General features: G+C 44.0%; 1 protein-coding gene across 23 annotated transcripts in view; it reads right to left on the reverse strand.

The window, feature by feature from the left end:
• Positions 1-21,997, reverse strand: part of LOC117417009 (kinesin-like protein KIF1A) — a 175,932-nt gene that overhangs the window by 120,665 nt on the left and 33,270 nt on the right. For all 23 annotated transcript variants that reach the window (XM_059034640.1, XM_059034639.1, XM_059034638.1 and 20 more), the window contains exons 3-7: positions 8,778-8,851; positions 2,554-2,733; positions 1,343-1,411; positions 665-843; positions 264-375 (exon numbers count right to left, since the gene is read on the reverse strand). In XM_059034640.1, the coding sequence (XP_058890623.1) occupies positions 264-375; positions 665-843; positions 1,343-1,411; positions 2,554-2,733; positions 8,778-8,851 (614 nt within the window). The remainder of the gene's footprint in view (positions 1-263; positions 376-664; positions 844-1,342; positions 1,412-2,553; positions 2,734-8,777; positions 8,852-21,997) is intronic.

Below are 21,997 nucleotides of genomic sequence, written 5' to 3' on the forward strand. Positions count from 1 at the left end.
ATAGACAATGGCAAACCATGGTAAGCTCAGGTACATGCGTTGTATAACAATGAGAAAAGCGTGGAGAAACTGCAAAATTACCATTTAAATTTACTGTGTTAACTTTTATAAGGGGTATAATGTCCAAGATGTGCTGTACACATGTATAATAAAAACTGTCATGGAAAGCCTAACTTCCATCTGTTATACACCTTAAGGAAAGCAAACTGCATTCTGGGACAACTTCTTTTTTCCAGAACTACAGTATCTTAGATCAGCCGTACCTTCTCGGAGGTGTTGTCAGATTCTGCATCCTGTCTTTTCTGTGTGAAAATGATGTTGAAAACGGCATGGGAGCGACTGCTTGTCTCGTTCATATTGGTGGCTGCCACGGTCCTGGGGAAGGAGAATCCAGTTTTAGGAAAGTGTAGCATAATGTGAAGCCGAACAAGAGGTTGGCTAATGAAATCCATCTAGATCAGGGGTGTCCAATCACAGTTCCATTCCACTCCAGGTTTAACAGGGAAAATGAGATAATTAACAACTTCATGGTCTGGACGGAGGTTTAATTGGTTAATTTAAACAATTTAAAACTGAGTTGGAACAAAGACCAGGAGTGAAAGGGAGAACTTTGGCCACCCCATGGTATAGATAGCCAAGAATTTAGTAAAAGCTCCCTCATTACCTGGCCTTGTTCCCAGAGTCCATGAGGTCCTGGATGTCGTTGTAGGAGGTCACAGCCAGTTTGGACAGGTCCTCCACATAGGGGCCCATGAGGGGGTGCTCTCGCACTCGCAGGTTGCCCTTGTTCTTGGGATTCAGCAGGTCACGCACTCGCTCACAGTAGATCTCCATGTAGCTCACCTGGGAGTCGACACAAATACTCATCACAGCTGCACAATCACAGAGCTCACCCCACCCAGATACACATTCCAATACAACTCAGTTTCAGGGTTCTACAGAGAGTTCAGGTCTGGTTGAATTAAGTAGTGGAGTTTTTTTAATTGAGATTAAGGCCAGTCGAATTAGGTATTGGGACCCCAGTGTATACTTTAGGGTGTACCCAGCAAATCCACAGATATCCCGTGTGCACAACTGTATCATGCTAAGTTTTCTATCTGTGTATCTATTTTATAATGCATGTTTTTTTTTTTTTTAAGTTATGGCAGGGCAACTTCTTGAACTCCATAGAGTTCACACAAACTTTTTTTTTTTTTATTTAAATAAAAAATGTGTGACCACACAGGGATATTATCATGGCAGTAATGAATGCTATAAACAAGTTATGAACAGGAAATATTACATTAATGTAACTCATTGATGGCTCCTCATTGTGAATTAAAACAAATGACATTCAACCCACCTCCACAGAATAGGACAGGCTGTTGTCAATATTGCTATCATTGATTCTGGAGAACAGGTCTTCACACATCTAGGAAAAAGACAATATATTGTGTTAGTCGTTGTTGGTATTTTTGAGTTTCCAGAGTGGAGAGGCCAAGCTCAGGTTCTGCAACTCCCATGTTGTTCTGGGTGTAATAATATGTTTTTATTAACAGCAATGTGCTGACGAACTGATCAGGGTTTCACAATTATTTCTTCTGTGCTTTTGGTGGGCTAAAATGGATGGACAGTTTTATTTTGTAGTTTGCAAAAAATATAAAAACAATAATCTAGTCTGAGATTTCGAGTGCCATTTTGTCAACTGGACAGTAGATGGCGATGTCTTCTAAATACTTTTCTGATAAACAATGATGCCTTTTGTAAAGATATTATCCAGGCACTCCAAGGCACTGCCAGACTGGCACCTGCCACACATAAAAAGTCCTGTGTTATACAGCATCATTTCTATTCTACTGATGACATCAGGGATGTTTTCTGTCTCTCCATCTTCAAACCTTGCAGTGACCAGCCCAGTACTTCAAGCGTTACCTCTGTGGTATTTCATATTACCAGAGTGTGTCAACCTGCTCCACAAGCTTCAGTGTAAAAATCACATCACCAGTCATCTGTCTGATCTGCTGTACAAGACCATTCTGACAGCCTTAGTTCTTAATACTGACCACAAAGCTTCCCGGTCTCTTAACCTACTATACTAAGTCAACTACAGTACATGGTGCTAGCCACATAATTCAACTAAATCTTACCTAATATATATTGCTATATTTTTGTTGGCCTCAGTTTTTCCTATATAAAACCTATATGAAAAACGCACATATTATGGTAAAGGTGAATTCCATTTTTGAATGGTAATTTAGTTGAAGCTGTGTTAGAGAAGAATATTTATTGAACGCTCCTCGCAGATACTTCAATGCTGTACTTCTGATCAACTTCCTAAAGTTACCATTGTAAAGAGTCATAGGAAAAGCAGTGATTGGTACTCTTTCACTGTCTTTATTCTAGACACTGTACTGAACTCACATTGCCCTTCAGCTCAAACCCTGCCCTCCTATCAGTCCTCTGCTAAAATTCCCAATGCCACCCTGCCTCCCAGTCCACAGCTTTACCACTGTCCTTCCTCCCTGCTTTCCAAATACCCAGTTCTACTCCTAGACCTCCCTCCCAAAGCATTACCAATGGAATGATGCCCAGTTGGTCCTTCTCCTGCCTGCCCATCATGGTGTAGGATTTGCCGGCTCCAGTCTGTCCGTAGGCGAAGATGCAGACGTTGTATCCCTCAAAGGCATGCTGCAGCATCTCCTCCCCAATGTCTCTGTAAACCTGCTGCTGCGATGCATAGTTTATATCTTCTGGCTGTAAAACACACAATAGAGCAAATTAACACTCACCAACCCCTGAGCCATAGTTACACAGATCTTAAAACATGACCCAATATGAGTATTATTTTCAAAGCGTTCCCCCAATTCTTTAATTAAATCCATTTTTTTAAAAGGAGAAAAAAAAATCATGTTAATGTGACAAAATGAGATATAAAACACATTGATATATATATATATTATCATTTATTTCTTAGCAGACGCAGACATTGGTTTTCTGTGAATGACGCTATGGATTATGGGTGTGATCTTGTTCATTTTGCTAGAGTGAACACATTTGTTTTAAAATGATTACTTTAAGCACTACAAAACAATTGGCAATTACAAAAAAAATTGAAACTGAAAAAACAATGCAGGCAAAGTTTCTCAAATAGCTTCTAGACTATTATTATTATTATTTATTTATTTCTTAGCAGGCGCCCTTATCCAGGGCAACTTACAATTGTTACAAGATATCACATTATACATTATACAGATATCACATTATTTTTACATACAATTACCCATTTATACAGTTGGATTTTTACTGGAACAATCTAGGTAAAGTACCTTGCTCAAGGGTACAACAGCAGTGTCCCCCACTGGGGATTGAACCCACAACCCTCCGGTCAAGAGTCCAGAGCCCTAACCACTACTCCACACTGCTGCTTTGATATATTACTTTGATATATAACTAACTGAAATATATAACTTAGTTGTTTGGTTTTAGTTTTGTAAAAAAAAAAAAAAAAGTGTTTTACCACTTTAAAAAATAGTAGTTAATAAAAGACTGGAGAAACCCTTTTAAAACATGAACCATTGTGTCTTACTTGTACTTCGTACTGTACACAAACATTTGGAAACAATATATAACCTGTCATATTCAGTTCAAACCAAAACAAGATGGCAGCAAACAACTGGAAACAGCATGTGTTGAAACTGGAGTTCTGTTTTTTGTGTGTGTGAAACAGCAACAAGAAATAAAGCTTAGAAAAGTCAAGTATGCAATTAAATCAGTTAACATCAACAGCTTTTTTGTGATGAAAACAGGCTGCAAGGAAGGAAGTAACGTCATGAGCTTAGCTGCTGCAGTACAGTAGTCCCAGTTTCAACCCTCACAGATTCTAGCTAGGATTACATACAGAGGTACCGCGTGGGTCCCAAACACTTTCCAGTAATTATCGAGAGAAGCATCTGGTGCAATATTTGTGCAATATATAAACTGTACAAGGTCTCCAGTTCAGGTACCATTGTATTTCTAAGTACAGCTGCAGCTGTCAGTGCACCCACAGGTTCTTGCTGTTGACATAATAACGTCACATTAGTATAGTGCACAATGCATGAAGACAGTCGAGTTTGTTTGTTATGTAGAGCACTGCAGACCTTTCACAGAACCCAGTCATGTAGCAGCCAGCTGACTAACATGCAACGAGTCCACACGTATGTGATATAAGCTATATATACAGTACTGACACACATTTTAATGAGCAAGTCATCTCACAAGTAGACTGGTACTGCGAAATGTTCTCTTTTTTCTAGGAAAGCAGTACAACTGGGGATGGGGAGTTTGTTGCCGGATAACTTCACTCAGACTACTTCTTCACTAAATATCTTGGTATCACTGAAAAGATAATTGTCTCCTCTTTAAAAATATGCTAATAATTTTAATGATCTCACAAGTTTCTAAATATGATTAATTTACTAAAAGTGTTAAATGACTGGGTGGAGCATTGCATTTGTTCTCTATTTTACCCAAAAAGCAATCTTGTGTATTTTGGCTACTGCCAAGACTAGTACAATATTCAATGTAATGTCATCCTTGGACGTTTTGAGCCAGAAACCTATTTTTGAAGGTAAAATGAAGAGAACATGTCATACCCTGTGTGGCGGAGTGTCCCGCCCCTATTTATTATTATTTGTATTATTGTTTGCGGCGCGGATAACAGCGCCGCGTATTTCTTATTATTTATCATTTAAAAACCCGTGAGGATGCGTGACTGATCAGCTACTGATTATTTAACTAGCTGACAATCATGCATCCTTACCAAACGTGTGCAGACTGTGGCCGAGGGGTAATAAGATAATTAAAAGCTAGTTAACCCCTCGGCCAGAGTATAAGAACCTGCAGCTGTCCGTGCTGCGTGGTTGAGTGTACAGAGAGGAGGTACGGGGAGATAGAGAGGAGACTTTAAAATAACAATTGCTAAAATGTGCTGGATTAGCCAGCACGACACTTACTTGTTTGTCTGTCTGGTTTGTTTGGCCCTTGTGCCTTTTTGTTTAGTGTTTTGTTATTGTTTAAATCTTTTGTTTTGTTTATTAATAAAATCAGCTGAACGCCGTAGCGTTCAGTTTCACCCGCCCATCCATTGTTTTGGTTCAGTTACTTCCTGGTCCGTGACGTCACCACACCTCACCACTGCAAGCCATCCTGCCACATATGGTGTCCTGCGTGGGACAAAACAATGCCTCCAACAGTCGGACCAGGAAGGAAAAGGACGTTTTTGTTTTTTTCAAAAACTATATTTTTTTGTGTGTGTTTTGGAGAAGAGAAAAATAAAAAAAAACAATGCAACCGCAGCAACAGCAGGAGAATGGCTGGGAGGTGTACATTGTAAACCTTGTGGCGGAGTTGTACCCTGGCTGTGGGGCATATGGGCACACGGTGGCCATATGCCCCACGCAATATGAAGAGGTGGAGCACGAGCATCCAGCGCCCAGAAGGGGGGAGCACGTGCATCCAGCGCCCAGAAGGGGGGAGCGCGAGCATCCAGCGCCCAGAAGGGGGGAGCGCGAGCATCCAGCGCCCAGAAGGGGGGAGCGCGAGCATCCAGCACCCAGAAGGGGGGAGCGCGAGCATCCAGCACCCAGAAGGGGAGAGCGCGAGCATCCAGCGCCCAGAAGGGGAGAGCGCGAGCATCCAGCGCCCAGGAGGGGGGAGCCCATGCATCCAGTGCCCAGAGGGGGGGAGCCCGTGCATCCAGCGCCCAGTGGGGGGGAGCCCGTGCATCCAGCGCCCAGAGGGGGAGCCCGTGCATCCAGCGTCCAGAGGGGGGAGCCCGTGCATCCAGTGCCCAGAGGGGGGTAGCCCGTGCATCCAGCGCCCAGAGGGGGGGAGCCCGTGCATCCAGCGCCCAGGCCTCCAGCAGCAGAGGAAGAATAGCTGCTGCCTCTGCCTCCACCACCAGGAACAGAGCAGCAAGAGCTGCCTCTGCCTCCGCCACCTTCACCGCCAGGAGCAGAGCAGCAGGAGCTGCCTCTGCCTCCGCCACCTCCACCAGCAGAGGGTGAATGTCTGCTGGTTCCGCCTCAGCCACCGTGGGAGGACTGCTTGCCCCTCCCACCTCCACCAGCAGAGGGTGAATTCCTGCTGGTTCCGCCTCAACTGCCGTGGGAGGATTGCTTGCCCCTCCCACCTCCACCAGCAGAGGGTGAATGCCTGCTGGTTCAACCTCAACCGCCGTGGGAGGACTGCTTGCCCCTCCCAGCTCCACCAGCAGAGGGTGAATTCCTGCTAGTTCCGCCTCAACTGCCGTGGGAGGATTGCTTGCCCCTCCCACCTCCACCAGCAGAGGGTGAATACCTGCTGGTTCCATCTCCACCTCCACCAGCAGATGGTGAATACCTGCTGGTTCCACATCCACCGTCATGGGAAGGAATGCTCCTGCCCTGCCTCGCACCGCCCAAGGATGCCTGCCTCGCACCGCCCAAGGATGCCTGCCTCGCACCGCCCAAGGATGCCTGTTGCTCCACATCGCCCAAGGATGCCTGTTGCTCCGCATCGCCTGGACAGCCACCAGTTACAGGGTACGAGGGAGAAGTGGAGCTCCCGCTGCCGCCTCCATGGCCAGGGGTTCCCCTGCCGAGTTCGCCTCCCGAGGGTCCGCTGCTGCTGCTGCCGTCGCCTCCCGAGGGTCCGCTGCTGCTGCTGCTGCCGTCGCCTCCCGAGGGTCCACTGCTGCTGCTGCTGCCGTTGCCTCCCGAGGGTCCGCTGCTGCTGCCGTCACCTCCCGAGGGTCCGCTGCTGCTGCCGTCACCTCCCGAGGGTCCGCTGCTGCTGCCTTCATCTCCCGAGGGTCCGCTGCTGCTGCCGTCACCTCCCGAGGGTCCGCTGCTGCTGTCGCCTCCCGATGGTCTGCTGCTGCTGCCGTTGCCTGTCGAGGGTCTGCAGCTGCTGCCGTCGCCTCCGGAGGGTCCTGTTTTGCCTGGGGTTGCTACCAGTCCTGCCATGCGGCAGGAAATACTGTGGCTGGAGCTCCATGAAGGGGAGCTGCCTGCCACGAAGAAGAGGGGGGAGGTCAGAAGACCAGCTCCCCCAGCCGCACTTTCGCGGCAGGAAATAATGTGGCTGGAGCCCCATGAAGGGCAGCTGCCAGCCATGAAGAAGGGGGGGGAGGTCAACTGACCAGCTCCCCCTGCAGCAATTTCGCTGCAGGAGAAAGGGTGGCCGGAGCCCCACGGAGGGGAATTGCCGGCCATGAAGAAGGGGGGGCAGGTCTGGAGACCACCCCCAAAATTTTTTTGGCCAGAGGAGCCGGCCTGTGCATGGGCCATCGGAACGTTTGGGTGGGAGGAGGACATCCCACCGTGGCCGCCACCTTTGGCCCGTTGCTGCCCCTGTTCCTGGGCCGGGACTGCTAGCCGGGACTTTGGGGACTAAGGGGGGAGGTGGCCGAAAAGGCCATGTGTGCTGTGCACAAGGGGGGGCATGTGTGGCAGACTGTCCCGCCCCTATTTATTATTATTTGTATTATTGTTTGCGGCGCGGATAACAGCGCCGCGTATTTCTTATTATTTATCATTTAAAAACCCGTGAGGATGCGTGGCTGATCAGCTACTGATTATTTAACTAGCTGACAGTCACGCATCCTTACCAAACGTGTGCAGACTGTGGCCAAGGGGTAATAAGATTATTAACAGCTAGTTAACCCCTCAGCCAGAGTATAAGAACCTACAACTGTCTGTGCTGCCTGGTTGGGTGTACAGAGAGGAGGTACGGGGAGATAGAGAGGAGACAGAATTTAAAATAACAATTGCTAAAACATGCTGGATTAACCAGCATGACACTTACTTGTTTGTCTGTCTGGTTTGTTTGGCCCTTGTGCCTTTTTGTTTAGTGTTTTGTTATTGTTTAAATCTTTTGTTTTGTTTATTAATAAAATCAGCTGAACGCCGTTGCGTTCAGTTTCACCCGCCCATTCATTGTTTTGGTTCAGTTACTTCCTGGTCCGTGACGTCACCACACCTCACCACTGCAAGCCATCCTGCCACACCCTGTCATTCAGCATTGGTAGTAAGCGGATCATATTTGGGGTAACACAGCACTTGCGGGACAGATTGCTCATTAAAATTGTGTGCATATTTTTAAATAGAAAATGATTTTCTATTCAGTGATACCAAGATATGTCGTGCACAAGTAGTTTAAGTGAAGTTATCCAGCAACAAACTCCCCAACTCCAGTTTCACTGCTTACTAAGAAAAAGGAGAATATTGAGAGGAAGGTAGTTTTGTGCAGATTTTTGCAGACCCCAGGCACATTTATCAATGCATATGTATATTACAGGACATCCGAGTTTAATGACAATTAACTTGTTTTGTCAACATGGAAATATACTGTGGAATGCATTTATTTACGTCTGTATCACTTATATTAAACAATTTGTTGATATTTTAAAATGGACTAGTCACATGCATCGCTCACAAAAAAAAAAAAAAAAAACTTTTTTTAAGATCCCTGGGTGTTTTATCCACACGTATGTCTATCTGAAACAAAAACACATTGGAAATGTGAAAAATGCCAGGTTAGCAAGTGCCCAGCCATTTGAAGTGGAGATATCAAAAACACAAGCCAAGTTTCAAGAAACAATTGGGGTAACCTTGGCCAGCACCAAGCAAATAGGCACAACTGTAAAAGCAGTGGGGGTCAAGGTTGTCCCAGTTGTTTCTACTAACTTAGCTTGGGCCAACCTTGGGTCCCATCGGTACTATCATACTTGTGAGATGAATTGCTCATTAAGCAGTATTAAATGAAGGGTTACTCACAGAGGTGTGGGACCAGTAGGAATAATCAAAGTTGAAGCTCTTGTTCTCTTTAGGTTGTTTGGGGTTGAGAATGGCTGGAAGAAAAACAAAGACAGGACTGGGTTAAAAATCTATCAGGAAACATTAAAATACAATGCAAACGCTAAGGGCCCTGACCCCTTTAGCTAATCAAGTGTGAACTGAAATCACTTTGAGATATTTAAAGCTTTACACAGACCAGTTAACAGTAAAATGGAGGTAATGAATATCCAATGGATTACCGTCAGTGTTTTTTTAATAGTAGACCATTATGCACAGCCAGTTCACACCCATGATGTCTCCTAACTATCCTGACTACGAAACCATAGAACCTGCCTGCGCTTACTGCATCTGAGTACATACGAGCACAAGAACATTTACGAATGAGAGGAGGTAATTCGGCCCATCTATGCTCGTCCGGTTCCTTGTAGCTGATTAATCCCCAAACTTTGTCAAGTTGGGTCTTAAAGGATCCCAATGATTCTGCCTCAACAGCATGACTAGGAAGCCCATTCCATACAGAGCATTGGTGTTGATACGCCGCTCAGGCGCGCAGATTTCATTTTAACACCAAGCTGACACTAGGGTACCAACAATGGTAGACCTAGTGTCACATTTAATAAAGAAATAAAAACAAAAACAAAATCTAAAAGTAAAAGTTTGCCACACAAAAAGACAAGCGCTAGTCCCACTAAAAGCAACGTCCCACTCTAGGAACCTACTACTCTATGGTAACCCTCTCTATACTGTTTTGGGATCCACATCCCCTAAGCTGACCTACTTCTGTTGTGTTATTTCTGAAGTCCTGGCCTCCCAGCGACTCCTGGCTATTCTGACGGTCCTGGCTTGGCAATCGCCTTCACAGGCCCCATCTTGCAGTTAAAGAGCTCTGTAGTAGTAGTTCCCGCAGAGCGGACGCTTCCCTCCTGATGTAAACAAACACTCTTACTCAGTGCCTCTCTGTACAGCAATGGCCTTGCAGCAGCCCCGAGCTGTAGCGCAGCCGCTTTTTGAGCTCTGCGCAGCAGCCCCAGGCACGCCCCCCAGCCAATCCAGACCTCCCGATCATCTTAGCTCAGGGCGAGCCTGCCACTCAACTGGTTGCTTGGCAACGCGTCTCCAATTGTGCTTCGCAGCTGATTTTTCACAGGCACACACTTGTGCAGGAACCAGCGACCCAGTTCCCTGTCACAGTCTCATAGACCCCACCTCTTATGGAGAGGGGTTCTACTCGAGATACTTCCTGGTACCCAAGAAGGACGCTGGCTTTCGCCCCATCCTAGACCTGAGACTCCTCAGTGACTTTCTAAAGGAGAGGAAGTTCCAAATGCTGACTCACTGTCACATTCTCCAGTCCGTCCGGCCGGGCGACTGGTTTACCACCGTGGATTTACGGGACGCGTACTTCCACGTTCCCATTCATCCCGCACACAGGAAGTACCTCGGCTTAGCCTTTCTGGGGAGCGTTTACAAGTTTTCCGTGCTGCTGATTGGCCTATCCTTAGCTCCTCATACGATTTCAAAGTGTGTGGACGCTATCCTGGTTCTCTTGCGGTTGAACTACCTCGACGATTGGTTGATTTGTTCCCAGTCGCAAGAGGGAGCAGTGGACCATATGGCAATTGTGACAGCATCTGGCAAGGCTGGGCCTCACCATCAATGATGCAAAGAGTCGGCTTACACCGGTACAGTGCACAACGTACTTGGTGCTCTGCCTGGACTCCAGTGCAATGTGCGCATACCTGTCGAACGACATGGTAGCAGCTTTTCAAGAATGCCTCTCCCTGTTTTTCGGCAGGCATCGGAGGTTACCTTGGTGTTGTGCCAAAAATTATTGGGTCTGATGGCCGCATGCCATATCAGCCATCAAGCTGGGCTTACTTCACATGTGCCCACTGCAAGTGTGGCTCAATGCGTTCCACTTGCATCCAAGCCACGACAGACACCATCGGCTGACAGTGTCTCGCTCGTGTTCGGCAGCCCTGCGCTGGTAGATGCGGATCTCTCACCTGCGCGAAGGCATGCAGATGGGAGCAATGGTCGACCGTCAGGTGGTGACAACGGACGCCTCCAGCTTGGGTTGGGGGGCAGTCTGGGAAGGCACAGGAGTCAGCTGCACCTGGCCGGGCTGTTGGACATCCCTGCACATAAACATGCTGGAGTTCCATGTGGTTTACCTTGCTCTCCAGCACTTTCTCCCAGTGCTCCAAGGGGCATATGTGTTGTTCTGGACAGACAACACATCAGCGGTGGTGAATGTCAACCATCAGGTTGGCCTTCGGTCCCCGGGGTTGCATCACATTGCCTTCTGGCTCCTGACATGGGCAAATTGGAACCTGCTGTCCCTACGGGTGACGCATCTTCCCAGAGTGGTGAACTGGGCAGCGGACCTCCTCTCGAGGGAGGGTACACATCCATCAGAGTGGCGGCTCCACCCTCAGGTGGTTGAGAGCATTTGGGAATGGTTCGGGAAGGCGCAGGTCAATCTCTTCGCCTCGGCGGAGACAACACTTTGTCCCCTGTGGTACTCCCTCCACCGCTTAGGCGGTCCACTCAGCATCAATGCCCTAGCCCATGAGTGGCCCTGTGCGCTCCTTTACGCGTTCCCGCCAATACCGCTACTTCCGGCCTTCCTAGAGAAAGTCCGGTTAGAGAAGGCGACAGTTTTCCTAGTGGCTCCTCTGTGGCCCAGGAGAATCTGGTTTTCGACCCTGTGCCAGCTCCTACAAGGCCAGCCCTGGGAGATCCCGCTTCGCCTGGATCTCCTCAGTCATGCGAAAGGCACTTTCTGGCATCCGGAACCAGGCAGGTTACAATCATGGGTCTGGCCCCTGAACGGGACCACTGGTCAGTCTTAGTACTATCTGACGCAGTCATGGGCATGTTGCAGAATGCTAGGGCAGGCTCCACTATGTTGTTATATAAATGGAGATATTTTCAGAACTGGTGTCTGACTAGAGGTCATGACCCAGTATCTTGCCCTATGCCAGTTATCTTGCAGTTTCTGCAAGAACCGCTGGATGCCGGTAGGTCACCTTCTACATTGAAGGTGTATTTGGCAGCCATGCCCCCATTAATTCTGTATCTCCGGGTGCACATTTCTTGGCAACCTGTTTTCTCAAGGATGCTCTGGGATTACATCCTCCACGAAGGGACGTTCTCCTCGAATGGAGCCTTGATATTGTACTGGAGGCTCTCACGAAGGCCTCGTTTGAGCCCATACACTCCATAGAGTTGAAGTATCTGTCTATGAAGACAGCCTTCCACTTGGCTATCACCTCTGCAAAGTGGGTCAGTGTCACTACGTACAAACCTTGCTTTCCTCCCAAAGGTGATCACAGCCTTCCACATGAACCTGGGTCTTTCCATCCATCTCTGTTTTCTTCAGAAGAGGATAGGAGATTGAACTCCCTCTGCCCGGTGCAGGCATTGAGGTGGTACGTGGATAGGACAGGAGCTGTGCGTCATTCTGACAGCTCTTTGTCTGTCATGGTATACGGACCCTAGGACAGGCCCACTCGAAGCGTCTCGACTGCATATGACAATGCCGGCTTGCCCCCACCTGGGCGGGTAGCAGAGGGTTGGCTGCATCTTGGGCCCTCTTCAGAGAGGCCTCACTGTCCGATATTTGTACTGTGGCTAGCTGGGCTACGCCGCATACTTGTTCTACCACCTTAGTGGTAGATCCCTCGTGCCTTCATTAGGTACGAGGGTCCTTGAGGTAGCAAGCTTGCACCGCATCCCTATGCTGCCGTTCCTTCTCCCTCGTGACTGCTCTGGTATACTTTCCCATAAGTATGTTGGTGGTCGTCTTCGAATTGAAAGGGAACGTTAGATTACTTACCGTAACCCAGGTTCCCTGAAAGAGAAGACGACCACCAACCAGTGAGGTCGTATCGGTTGCCCTCACAGGTTCGATGCAAAAGAGAAAATGGTCTCCGCAGGTTGACTGTTCAATCCCTCGGTAAGCGAGACTAAGGACGTCACCCCACGGATATAAAATGCTTGGTGAATACCTACCTATGGCACATCCCATAAGTATGCTGGTGGTTGTTTTCTCTTTAAGGGAACCAGGGTTACGGTAAATAACCTAGTGTTTTCAATGTGTCCGTATGCATTGTAATTAAAAAATAAATTAGGAAAATGTTCTCTGTGGGCAGACAAAGGACTTTGGTGTCCAACTCAGAACTTGGCAGAGTCAGCCAGTCATGTTATTTATTTAGCTCTCTTTTGGGTTTTGAATGGCCCAAGGGTTTGGCTGTGAGATTCAGAGCCTCGTCAGCATCACCCTCTTGCAGTCCCCACAACAAACCCCAGGGAAACCAGCTTACAGAGTCACACTTATATATAGTACCTTTCAAGTCAGTCTCTCCACAAGAAGCTCCACACAGAACAATGCAATATATTAGTGCTAAAACAGAAGGCCACTCTGCCCTGTTTTGTTTCTGGAGCTCTGCTTTCTTCATGCCCTTCCTCTATAGAATCTGTGAGTTTCACTTGCTTAGAACCAAACATTTAACCACAATTAGATCTGACCAGTAGAAATGACTTGAGATATGCAAAGTTGCTACGTTTGTCATAGAACATAAAAAATCCATGTTCATCAGTTGTTTGTCTCATTTTGAGTAGAATATTTATGGCACATGTGTTGCTCTCCCACCAAAACTCAACCCGCTCCATCTTCAGTTCTGGAGAGAAGACTAGATTATATTGCCATTATCCTAATATTGGCACGCAAATACAGACACACACACACACATAAAAATCTCCTGCAATCAGATCCTTCTGCCTGTGTGAAATGGCTCTTGTTAACCTTAGGGGCTTAAATAAATGATGAGCACTTCCTGCAAGAATCTATGGTCACCTAGCAAACAGAGGCCTGAAATCAAGACCAGGTGCCCTTGAGGGAAGGTCGCAAACGCCAGAGGTGGCATCAGCAAAGTCAACCTGTGTATGTGCCAAACAAATTGATGAAATGTTTATAAAGCTTCCCTTGCACATGTCTCAAAGGCTGCTATTCACTAAGATTCACTGTCATTTTCAGTGTCATTCTTGCCTCAGATAGAGGTCATGAAGGGGTCTGTGAAAAATTCAAAACAAGTCCAGTGTCATGTAATAAAGAAGTCATGTCCCACATACCTAAAGAAGTCAAGACTAAATAAACATTTGCTGCTGTGGTTTAATAGCCCCATTAAATAAATACTTCATACCCTTTGAATTTGTTTCTTTTTTTGTTTGTTAATTATCCCAATATATGTGCTCTTTAACATTATTTATTACTGTTTCATATTTAATAAATTCACCAGCATATTTTACCCTGGACTGTCTGTAGAAGCCTGAGCAAAGGGGAATTTATGTAATGAGGTCGGTAAAGAAATGTCCACTGGGGGTGTACTAGAGTTGTGTGCCACTCATTTTTGTTGGATATTTTCCATTGCAAATCTTTAACAAACTCACTAGGGGAATTATTGGTGTACAAATCACTGGAGAGCAAATTGGTGAGAATCCAGTTAGTGTGTGCATGTGAATTTCTAACAGGTTAAAGCACAGAAACAGTGAGCCCTTGTATGTGGAATGCTTTCTAACTGGGACCCCTGATCTTACTTATCTACATAAATGACATAGACAGGGGGGATTTGCAGACAACACAAAGCTGGGGGGAGTGGCTGACACATGATTAATCTGAAATTGAATGGTAATTAATGTCAAGCGTTGCATGCAGGTCACAGAAATGGAGGATTCAAATGGCAAAAGGGTCGTACCAAGCCTGTGAAGAGAAAGACTTCAAAAATAATCATCTCCGTTCTGCTCTGAATGTTTCACTGTCATTTCACCCTATTCTGACAGATCTCGTTGACTGAAGCAACACTAGAATGCTCTCATTCGTTTAAATGACTGCACTATGTAACACAATTTTTGTTCCTGGGTAGTAAGTGTTATTTCCTAATTGCTTATGCCTCAAAAGTATAGAAAATGGCTATTATTCCCCACAAACTTTGCTTTTGTGACCAGGACAGTGATATTTTGAAATTTACCTATTTCCAATGAGAAAACGGGCGAATTTGTGTCTTTTCGTTCACATAAAGTCAGAAAAAAACAACATATGAATCCAAATTAACATGTATTTATACTAAAGTAATACAAAAATGACTACAAAAGATTTAGAAGTGACTAGTTTTTCGAGATTTACGATTATACTGTAAATCACTTTCACAAATCAGCCCCCAAATGTAGTCTCCCATCATGTTCTCGTTATACTGTCCTTGATAGCGGCGTTCAAAGTCCAGTATATCCTGGTGGAAGCGCTCGCCTTACTCCTCCGAGTACGCTCCCATGTTCTCCTTGAATTTATCAAGATGTGCATCAAGGATATGGACTTTGAGGGACATCCTACAGCCCATTGTGCCGTAGTTCTTCACCAGAGTCTCAACCAGCTCCACATAGTTTTCGGCCTTGTGATTGCCCAGGAAGCCCCGAACCACTGCGACAAAGCTGTTCCAAGCCGCTTTCTCCTTACTAGTGAGCTTCTAGGGGAATTCATTGCACTCCAGGATCTTCTTTATCTGTGGTCCGACAAAGACACCGGCTTTGACCTTTGCCTCAGACAGCTTAGGGAAGCAGTCTTGAAGGTACTTGAAGGCTGCCGACTCCTTATCTAGAGCTCTGACAAATTGTTTCATAAGGCCCAATTTGATGTGCAGTGGTGGCATCAGCACCTTCCGGGAGTCCACCAGTGGCTCCCACTTGACGTTGTTCCTCCCCACAGAGAACTCGGTCCGCTGTGGCCAGTCCCGCCTGTGGTAGTGCGCCTTGGTGTCCCTGCTGTCCCAAAGGCAAAGATAGCAGGGAAACTTGGTAAAACCGCTTTGGAGACCCATCAGGAATGCCACCATTTTGAAGTCTCCTATGACCTTGATGCCATCTCAGAAAAATGCAGATATGTATCCACTTAGGCAGCTGGAACTAAACTGAACTGGTGGGCTTAAGGCCCCTGTATTTATACTACTATTTATATTACTGGAAAGTTCTAGAAAGTTCTAGAAGTTACTCCAAGTTTACTCAGCACTGAATCTATCTGGAATGTTCTAGAAAATAGGTAAATTTCAAAATATCACTGTCCTGGTCACAAAAGCAAAGTTTGTGGGGAATAATAGCCATTTTCTATACTTTTGAGGCATAAGCAATTAGGAAATAACACTTACTACCCAGGAACCAAAAAAATTTGTTACACGGTGCACTTTCATTTGCCAGCTACATCGCCATTGTAAGCACCTACTTTAAAATTAGCGGGTTATGGTGTAGGTAAGCTGTTGCTATAGGTATACGGTGACAGATACTAGTTTGATTTGAAAATGGGACACAAGAGGAAAACACTTAATGAATATTATACACAGTGTGGAGTAGTGGTTAGGGCTATGGACTCTTGACCGGAGGGTTGTGGGTTCAATCCCCGGTGGGGACACTGCTGCTGTACCCTTGAGCAAGGTACTTTACCTACATTGCTCCAGTAAAAACCCAGCTATATAAATGGGTAATTGTATGTAAAAATAATGTGATATCTTGTAACAATTGTAAGTCGCCCTGGATAAATAATAATAATAATAATAATAATAATACCCTGACCGACGGCTGAAGTCTCCGCGGCAGGATGAAGCGGGCCTGTCTGCCTTACCTGCCAGTGACTGTGCTGAAGCAGGTGAGGGGGGAGCTCAGACTCCGAATAATAAGTGCAAGTTTGTTCTGTTCAACTATGTAATGTTTTGTTCTGTGTATATTATATTATTTTTACTCGTAAATTTCTGCTATAACTCTGTGTAATACACTTATTATTATTATTTATTTCTTAGCAGACGCCCTTATCCAGGGCAACTTACAATTGTTACAAGATATCACATTATTTTTACATACAATTACATTATTTTTTTACACATTATTTTTACATACAATTACCCATTTATACAGTTGGGTTTTTAGTGGAGCAATCTAGGTGAAGTACCTTGCTCAACGGTACAGCAGCAGTGTCCCCTAACTGGGATTGAACCCACGACCAGAGTACAGAGCCCTAACCACTACTCCACACTGCTGCCCTACACTTTTATATGCTGTGTTTTCTAGTTTATTTGAGACAATTTTAAAATTTGTGTAGGATCTTTATCTTTACAATGCTATTTCAATTACAATGTTGGTAACCATAGTTCACCGTGAAAATTTCAATTTCAGAAAGAATAGTGTAAATATAATTTTTTTTTTATTTCTTAAAAATTTATGTTGCAGGGTACACTTTTAGTAGTGAATTGTTTATTTTTGGGCACGCTTGTATTATTTATTTTTATTATTATTATTATTATTTATTTCTTAGCAGACGCCCTTATCCAGGGCGACTTACAATCGTAAGCAAATACATTTATTTAATTGTATATTTTTGCACTTTAAAATATTTGCACATGTTTATTTCCCAAATGATTTGGTTATATGTTTCATTTTGAATTATTTGTGGTGTTTTTTTATATATATAATTTGTGTGTTTTGACTTTTATTAATCACACCCCTGCAACTGAAAATTGATTAAGGACCGACACCTGAAACTAATGAGTGCCTGCCTGCCCACATAGCTTAAAAAGCTAGCAGGTTTAGCAGACGAAAGCAAGAAAAAGTAAGGAAAAGAGAGGAAAGCGAGATACACAGAGAGGAAAGCGAGACACAGAGAGGAAAGCGAGACACACAGAGAGGAAAGCGAGACACACAGAGAGGAAAGCGAGACACACAGAGAGGAAAGCGAGAAAAAGGAGAGTGTAGGAAAGGGAGACGCAACCACAGAGAGCAGCAAGAAAACGACAGGACGAGACTTTGCAGTTAGCGCGAGTGGATTAAGCCAAAGAAATCAAGCATACCACTGGAGTCGGAGAGAGATTGTCCCAGGGTGACTGCTGACTGCGTGACGGACTGATTACTGCTAGCAGGGGAAGTGATGGAGAAATTCGCTTCCCTGCCAAAGTTAAGTACATTGTTATTTTAATTTTTAGAGTTTGAACTACCAGAGGGGGAGGGACGGATGCGAGTGTGGTGCTGCTATTGGATCCAGCTGCGAGGTCTGATTTGGGAGAGACTGATACTAGGAGCGAGGATCTCTCTGGATATCCCCATTTTTTATGTTTGTTTAATAGTCTCTCGATTTCCCCCTTGTTTTTAGGTAGGAATGGCGCTATCACCATTCCGAGCCTCATTGTGCAGACTTCAAGGTGAGGTCACCTATTATATATGTATGCATATGGTGATTTTTAGTGTATAATGTATGCATTTTAAAGAAACAGAATTCTGTTTTAGTAGTTTTATTGGTAACTTTTTATTGCTGTTCTAATTTGTTTTGGAAATAAATAAAACACATTGTTGATGGCAATTATGCAGTCTGAGTGTCGCTCCATTGCTGTTTGTATTTAAGCTGCTCCCCACCAAAGATTAAAACGATACCTGATGATTTATAATAGAGTTGCTTAATCTCTTTAAACTTTAAGATGGCATAGGTCACGACTACCTATTAATAATTAGGTTTGTATAAATAGACAAAGTATAAAGTAACACTGTTTGATTTGTTGGAGACGCATAGCCTCATTTGGCAGCTGGCGCACATTATTATTATTATTATTATTATTTATTTCTTAGCAGACGCCCTTATCCAGGGTGACTTACAATTGTTACAAGATATCACATTATTTTTTACATTCAATTACATTATTTTTTACACATTTTTTTTTACATACAATTACCCATTTATACAGCAGTGTCCTCCACGGGGACTGAACCCACGACCCTCCCTCCGGTCAAGAGTCCAGAGCCCTAACCACTACTCCACACTGCTGCCCCAAATGTTTGCGTATTGATGCTCCAGCTATTACATTGCATTTGGGAACCTGGCAGATGATTTAGTTTGCTTCCGCTAATTGAGTGAGCTGCACAATTTCTTTAAAATGTCTTTAACGAAAAAGACACCAGCTGCATCAATGATTGGGCATTTCACGGGTCTTATCTTTACATTTGTTTGATAATTCACTGATGGTGAAAATAGAATGTCTTTAAAAGGTTGACATAAACACAATATTCTACAATTTAGCATTTACTGTTTATCCGGTATGCATTTACATATTCAAGAACATTTGATGTATAACAACTCCAGAGAAACTGATCAATGACAATACCATTTTTTTGTGCTTTGTTACATACAGTCACCTTCAAAATTATTGGCACCCTTGATAAAGATGAGCAAAAAAGACTGTATAAAATAAATAATATCAGTACTGAGCTATATTGTAATTTTCCAACATGTGGAATATATTTGACTTTATTAATGATTCAATGGAATCAACCAAAATTACACATTTTTCTCATATTATAAATTTATTTCCAAAAAAAATAATGTCAATCATTGGCACCCTTGTTTTCAGTACTTTGTGCACCCTACCCTTGCAAGGATTACCGACACTGAGTCTTTTTCTATAATGTTTAATGAGATTAGAGAACACATTGGGAGGGATCTTGGACCATTCCTCCATACAGAATCTTTCCAGATCCTTGATATCCTTCGGTCTGCACATATGGACTGCCCTCTTCAATTGAAACCACAGGTTTTCAATGGGGTTCAAGTCTGGAGACTGAGATGGCCATTGCAAAATGTTGATTTTGTGGTCAATTAACCATTTCTTTGTGGATTTTGATGTGTGCTTGGGGTCATTGTCTTGCTGTAAGATCCACTTGCGGCCAAGTTTCAGCCTCCTGGCAGAGGCAACCAGGTTTTTGGCTAAAATATCCTGGTACTGGGTATTCATGATGCCGTTGACCTTAACAAGGGCCCCAGGACCAGTGGAAACAAAACAGCCCCATAACATCAAAGATCCACCACCATATTTTACAGTAGGTACGAGGTTCTTTTCTGCACACACATCCTTCTTTCAACGCCAAATCCACCGCTGGTGTGTGTGGCCAAAGAACTTTATTTTCGTCTCATCTGACCATAGCACCCGGTTCCAATCGAAGTGCCAATGCTGTTTAGCAAACTCCAGGCGCTTACATTTGTTGGTTGCTCTCAATAAAGGCTTTTTTCTGACAACCCTTCCAAATAACCTGTTGGCATGGAGGTGGCATCTAACTGTGTCCCGAACCATCTGCCTCGCTGTGCGTGGGGGCAAGATACACTTGCGTCCTCTACCAGGCAAGTTTACCACTGTTCCAGTGGTTTTGAACTTCTTAATTATTGCCCTAATAGTGGTAAGTGGTATATTTAGTTTTTTAACTATTGTTTTGTACACATTGCCTGATTTATTATTATTATTATTTATTAGCAGACGCCCTTATCCAGGGCGACTTACAATTGTTACAAGATGTCACATTATTTCACATTATACAGATATCACATTATTTTTACATACAATTACCCATTTATACAGTTGGGTTTTTACTGAAGCAATCTAGGTAAAGTACCTTGCTCAAGGGTACAACAGCAGTGTCCCCCACTGGGGATTGAACCCACAACCCTCTGGTCAAGAGTCCAGAGCCCTAACCACTACTCCACACTGCTGCCCCAATGAAGGTCAACAACCATTTGTCTCTTTTCATTTGTGAGTTCTTTGCCTTTCCCCATGGTCATGGATGACAAATGTATTTCATATGCGTGTTACCTCATTTTTATACCCCAGTAAAACAGGAAGCCATAGAAGGCCACAATACAGTTCCTTAAGACTGAGATGAACTTGAATGTTAATGCAGATTTAATTTTGTTTGATTTTATTTATAAGAATCTTTAGGGGTGCCAATAATTCTGACACCTATCTTTTTGAGAAAATGTTTTATTACTTGTTAATAAAACACTTTTTCTCTGAGCAATTGTATTAGAATAAAATGATATGGCTTTCCCATATATTTGAGCATAAAATATAGCTCATTACCTGTGTATTTCATACAGCCTTTTTTGCTCATCTTTATCAAAGGTGCCAATCATTTTAGAGGTGACTATATGTGACATTCCATGAAAAAGTGGGTTGAATGAATCAATTTAGCCTAAAAACAAAGAAAACTTGATTAAAGTCTTTAAACTCCAAGGAGTGGCAAAGTCAGCCCTTTAGTCACGATTTTAAACAAACAGCCCAGTGCAGTGTTCCTTTTACAATGCTTTTTAAATTAATTCAACAGAACAATCTATGAAACTGATTACTAAGCACTTTGTTTACTCTTTTATTAAATTAACCAAAAGTCATCTTGCAAAGCTCTATTAAACAAACAAACTGGCTCTTTTCTCTATAAAATATCTTTCCCAACAGCATACGACAGAATGTTAATGTATTACTTGTAAAATAATATTTCAAAAGCCACGTCCACTGTTAGTGAGGATCCTGTCAACAAGGTGTGTTAATATAAGAGATGGCAAAACAATGTGCAAATGATGTCAACGAGTGTCAGTAAAACATGCTGAGTGAATTCAGTCATTCTGTGTTCATGTACTCCCTGGAATTGGAACAGAGCCTGTAGGTTCTTTAAGGAGTATAGGTGGCGGCTTTTGGGCAAAAAAAAGCCAGTGAGACACGAGAATTACTGTATCGACTCACATTGTTTTTTGTTTTTTTTTTGTTTTTTTTAATCATTTTCCTACAAATGTACCTGATGGAAACACCCTCGTAAGGTCTAGATCACAAAAGCACATCTAACAAAAAAAACACATTAGTATATAACTATAGTTGCTACTTTATAGTCTGTTTCCCCGCTTTTAGCTTCATCAGGGTTTTCCACCTCGCCTGAGTGGAGGGCAATCACACCCCATAACAATCAATTAAAAAAAAATATAACACAATGGGCTGCTGTGGAAGGGTGGTGATGTGGTGACTTCAGGCCGGAATGCAGGAAGAAAACAAAGTGACACTGCAGGGAACGGTGCAATGGCGCTTACGCAGTTTTATTTTTTAAATAACATAAATAAATAAAATATTCAAACAAAAACACTTGCTCACTGAGCAAAATAAAGGTTTTAAATAAAACAAAATAACAAAACTCAAAATACTGCGATCTGGCTGGGCAGTAGCCTTCACTCATCGTGCTTCTTTTTTTATTTTACACACCTCTCTCTCTCTCTCTGCTCTCGTTCTCCACTTCTGAACACTCACACCTATGGCTGAGGGGTTAACTATCAATTATCTCATTATCCCTCGGCCACAATCTGC

Source organism: Acipenser ruthenus, chromosome 12 (assembly GCF_902713425.1).
Source record: "Acipenser ruthenus chromosome 12, fAciRut3.2 maternal haplotype, whole genome shotgun sequence".
Taxonomy (NCBI): domain Eukaryota; kingdom Metazoa; phylum Chordata; class Actinopteri; order Acipenseriformes; family Acipenseridae; genus Acipenser; species Acipenser ruthenus.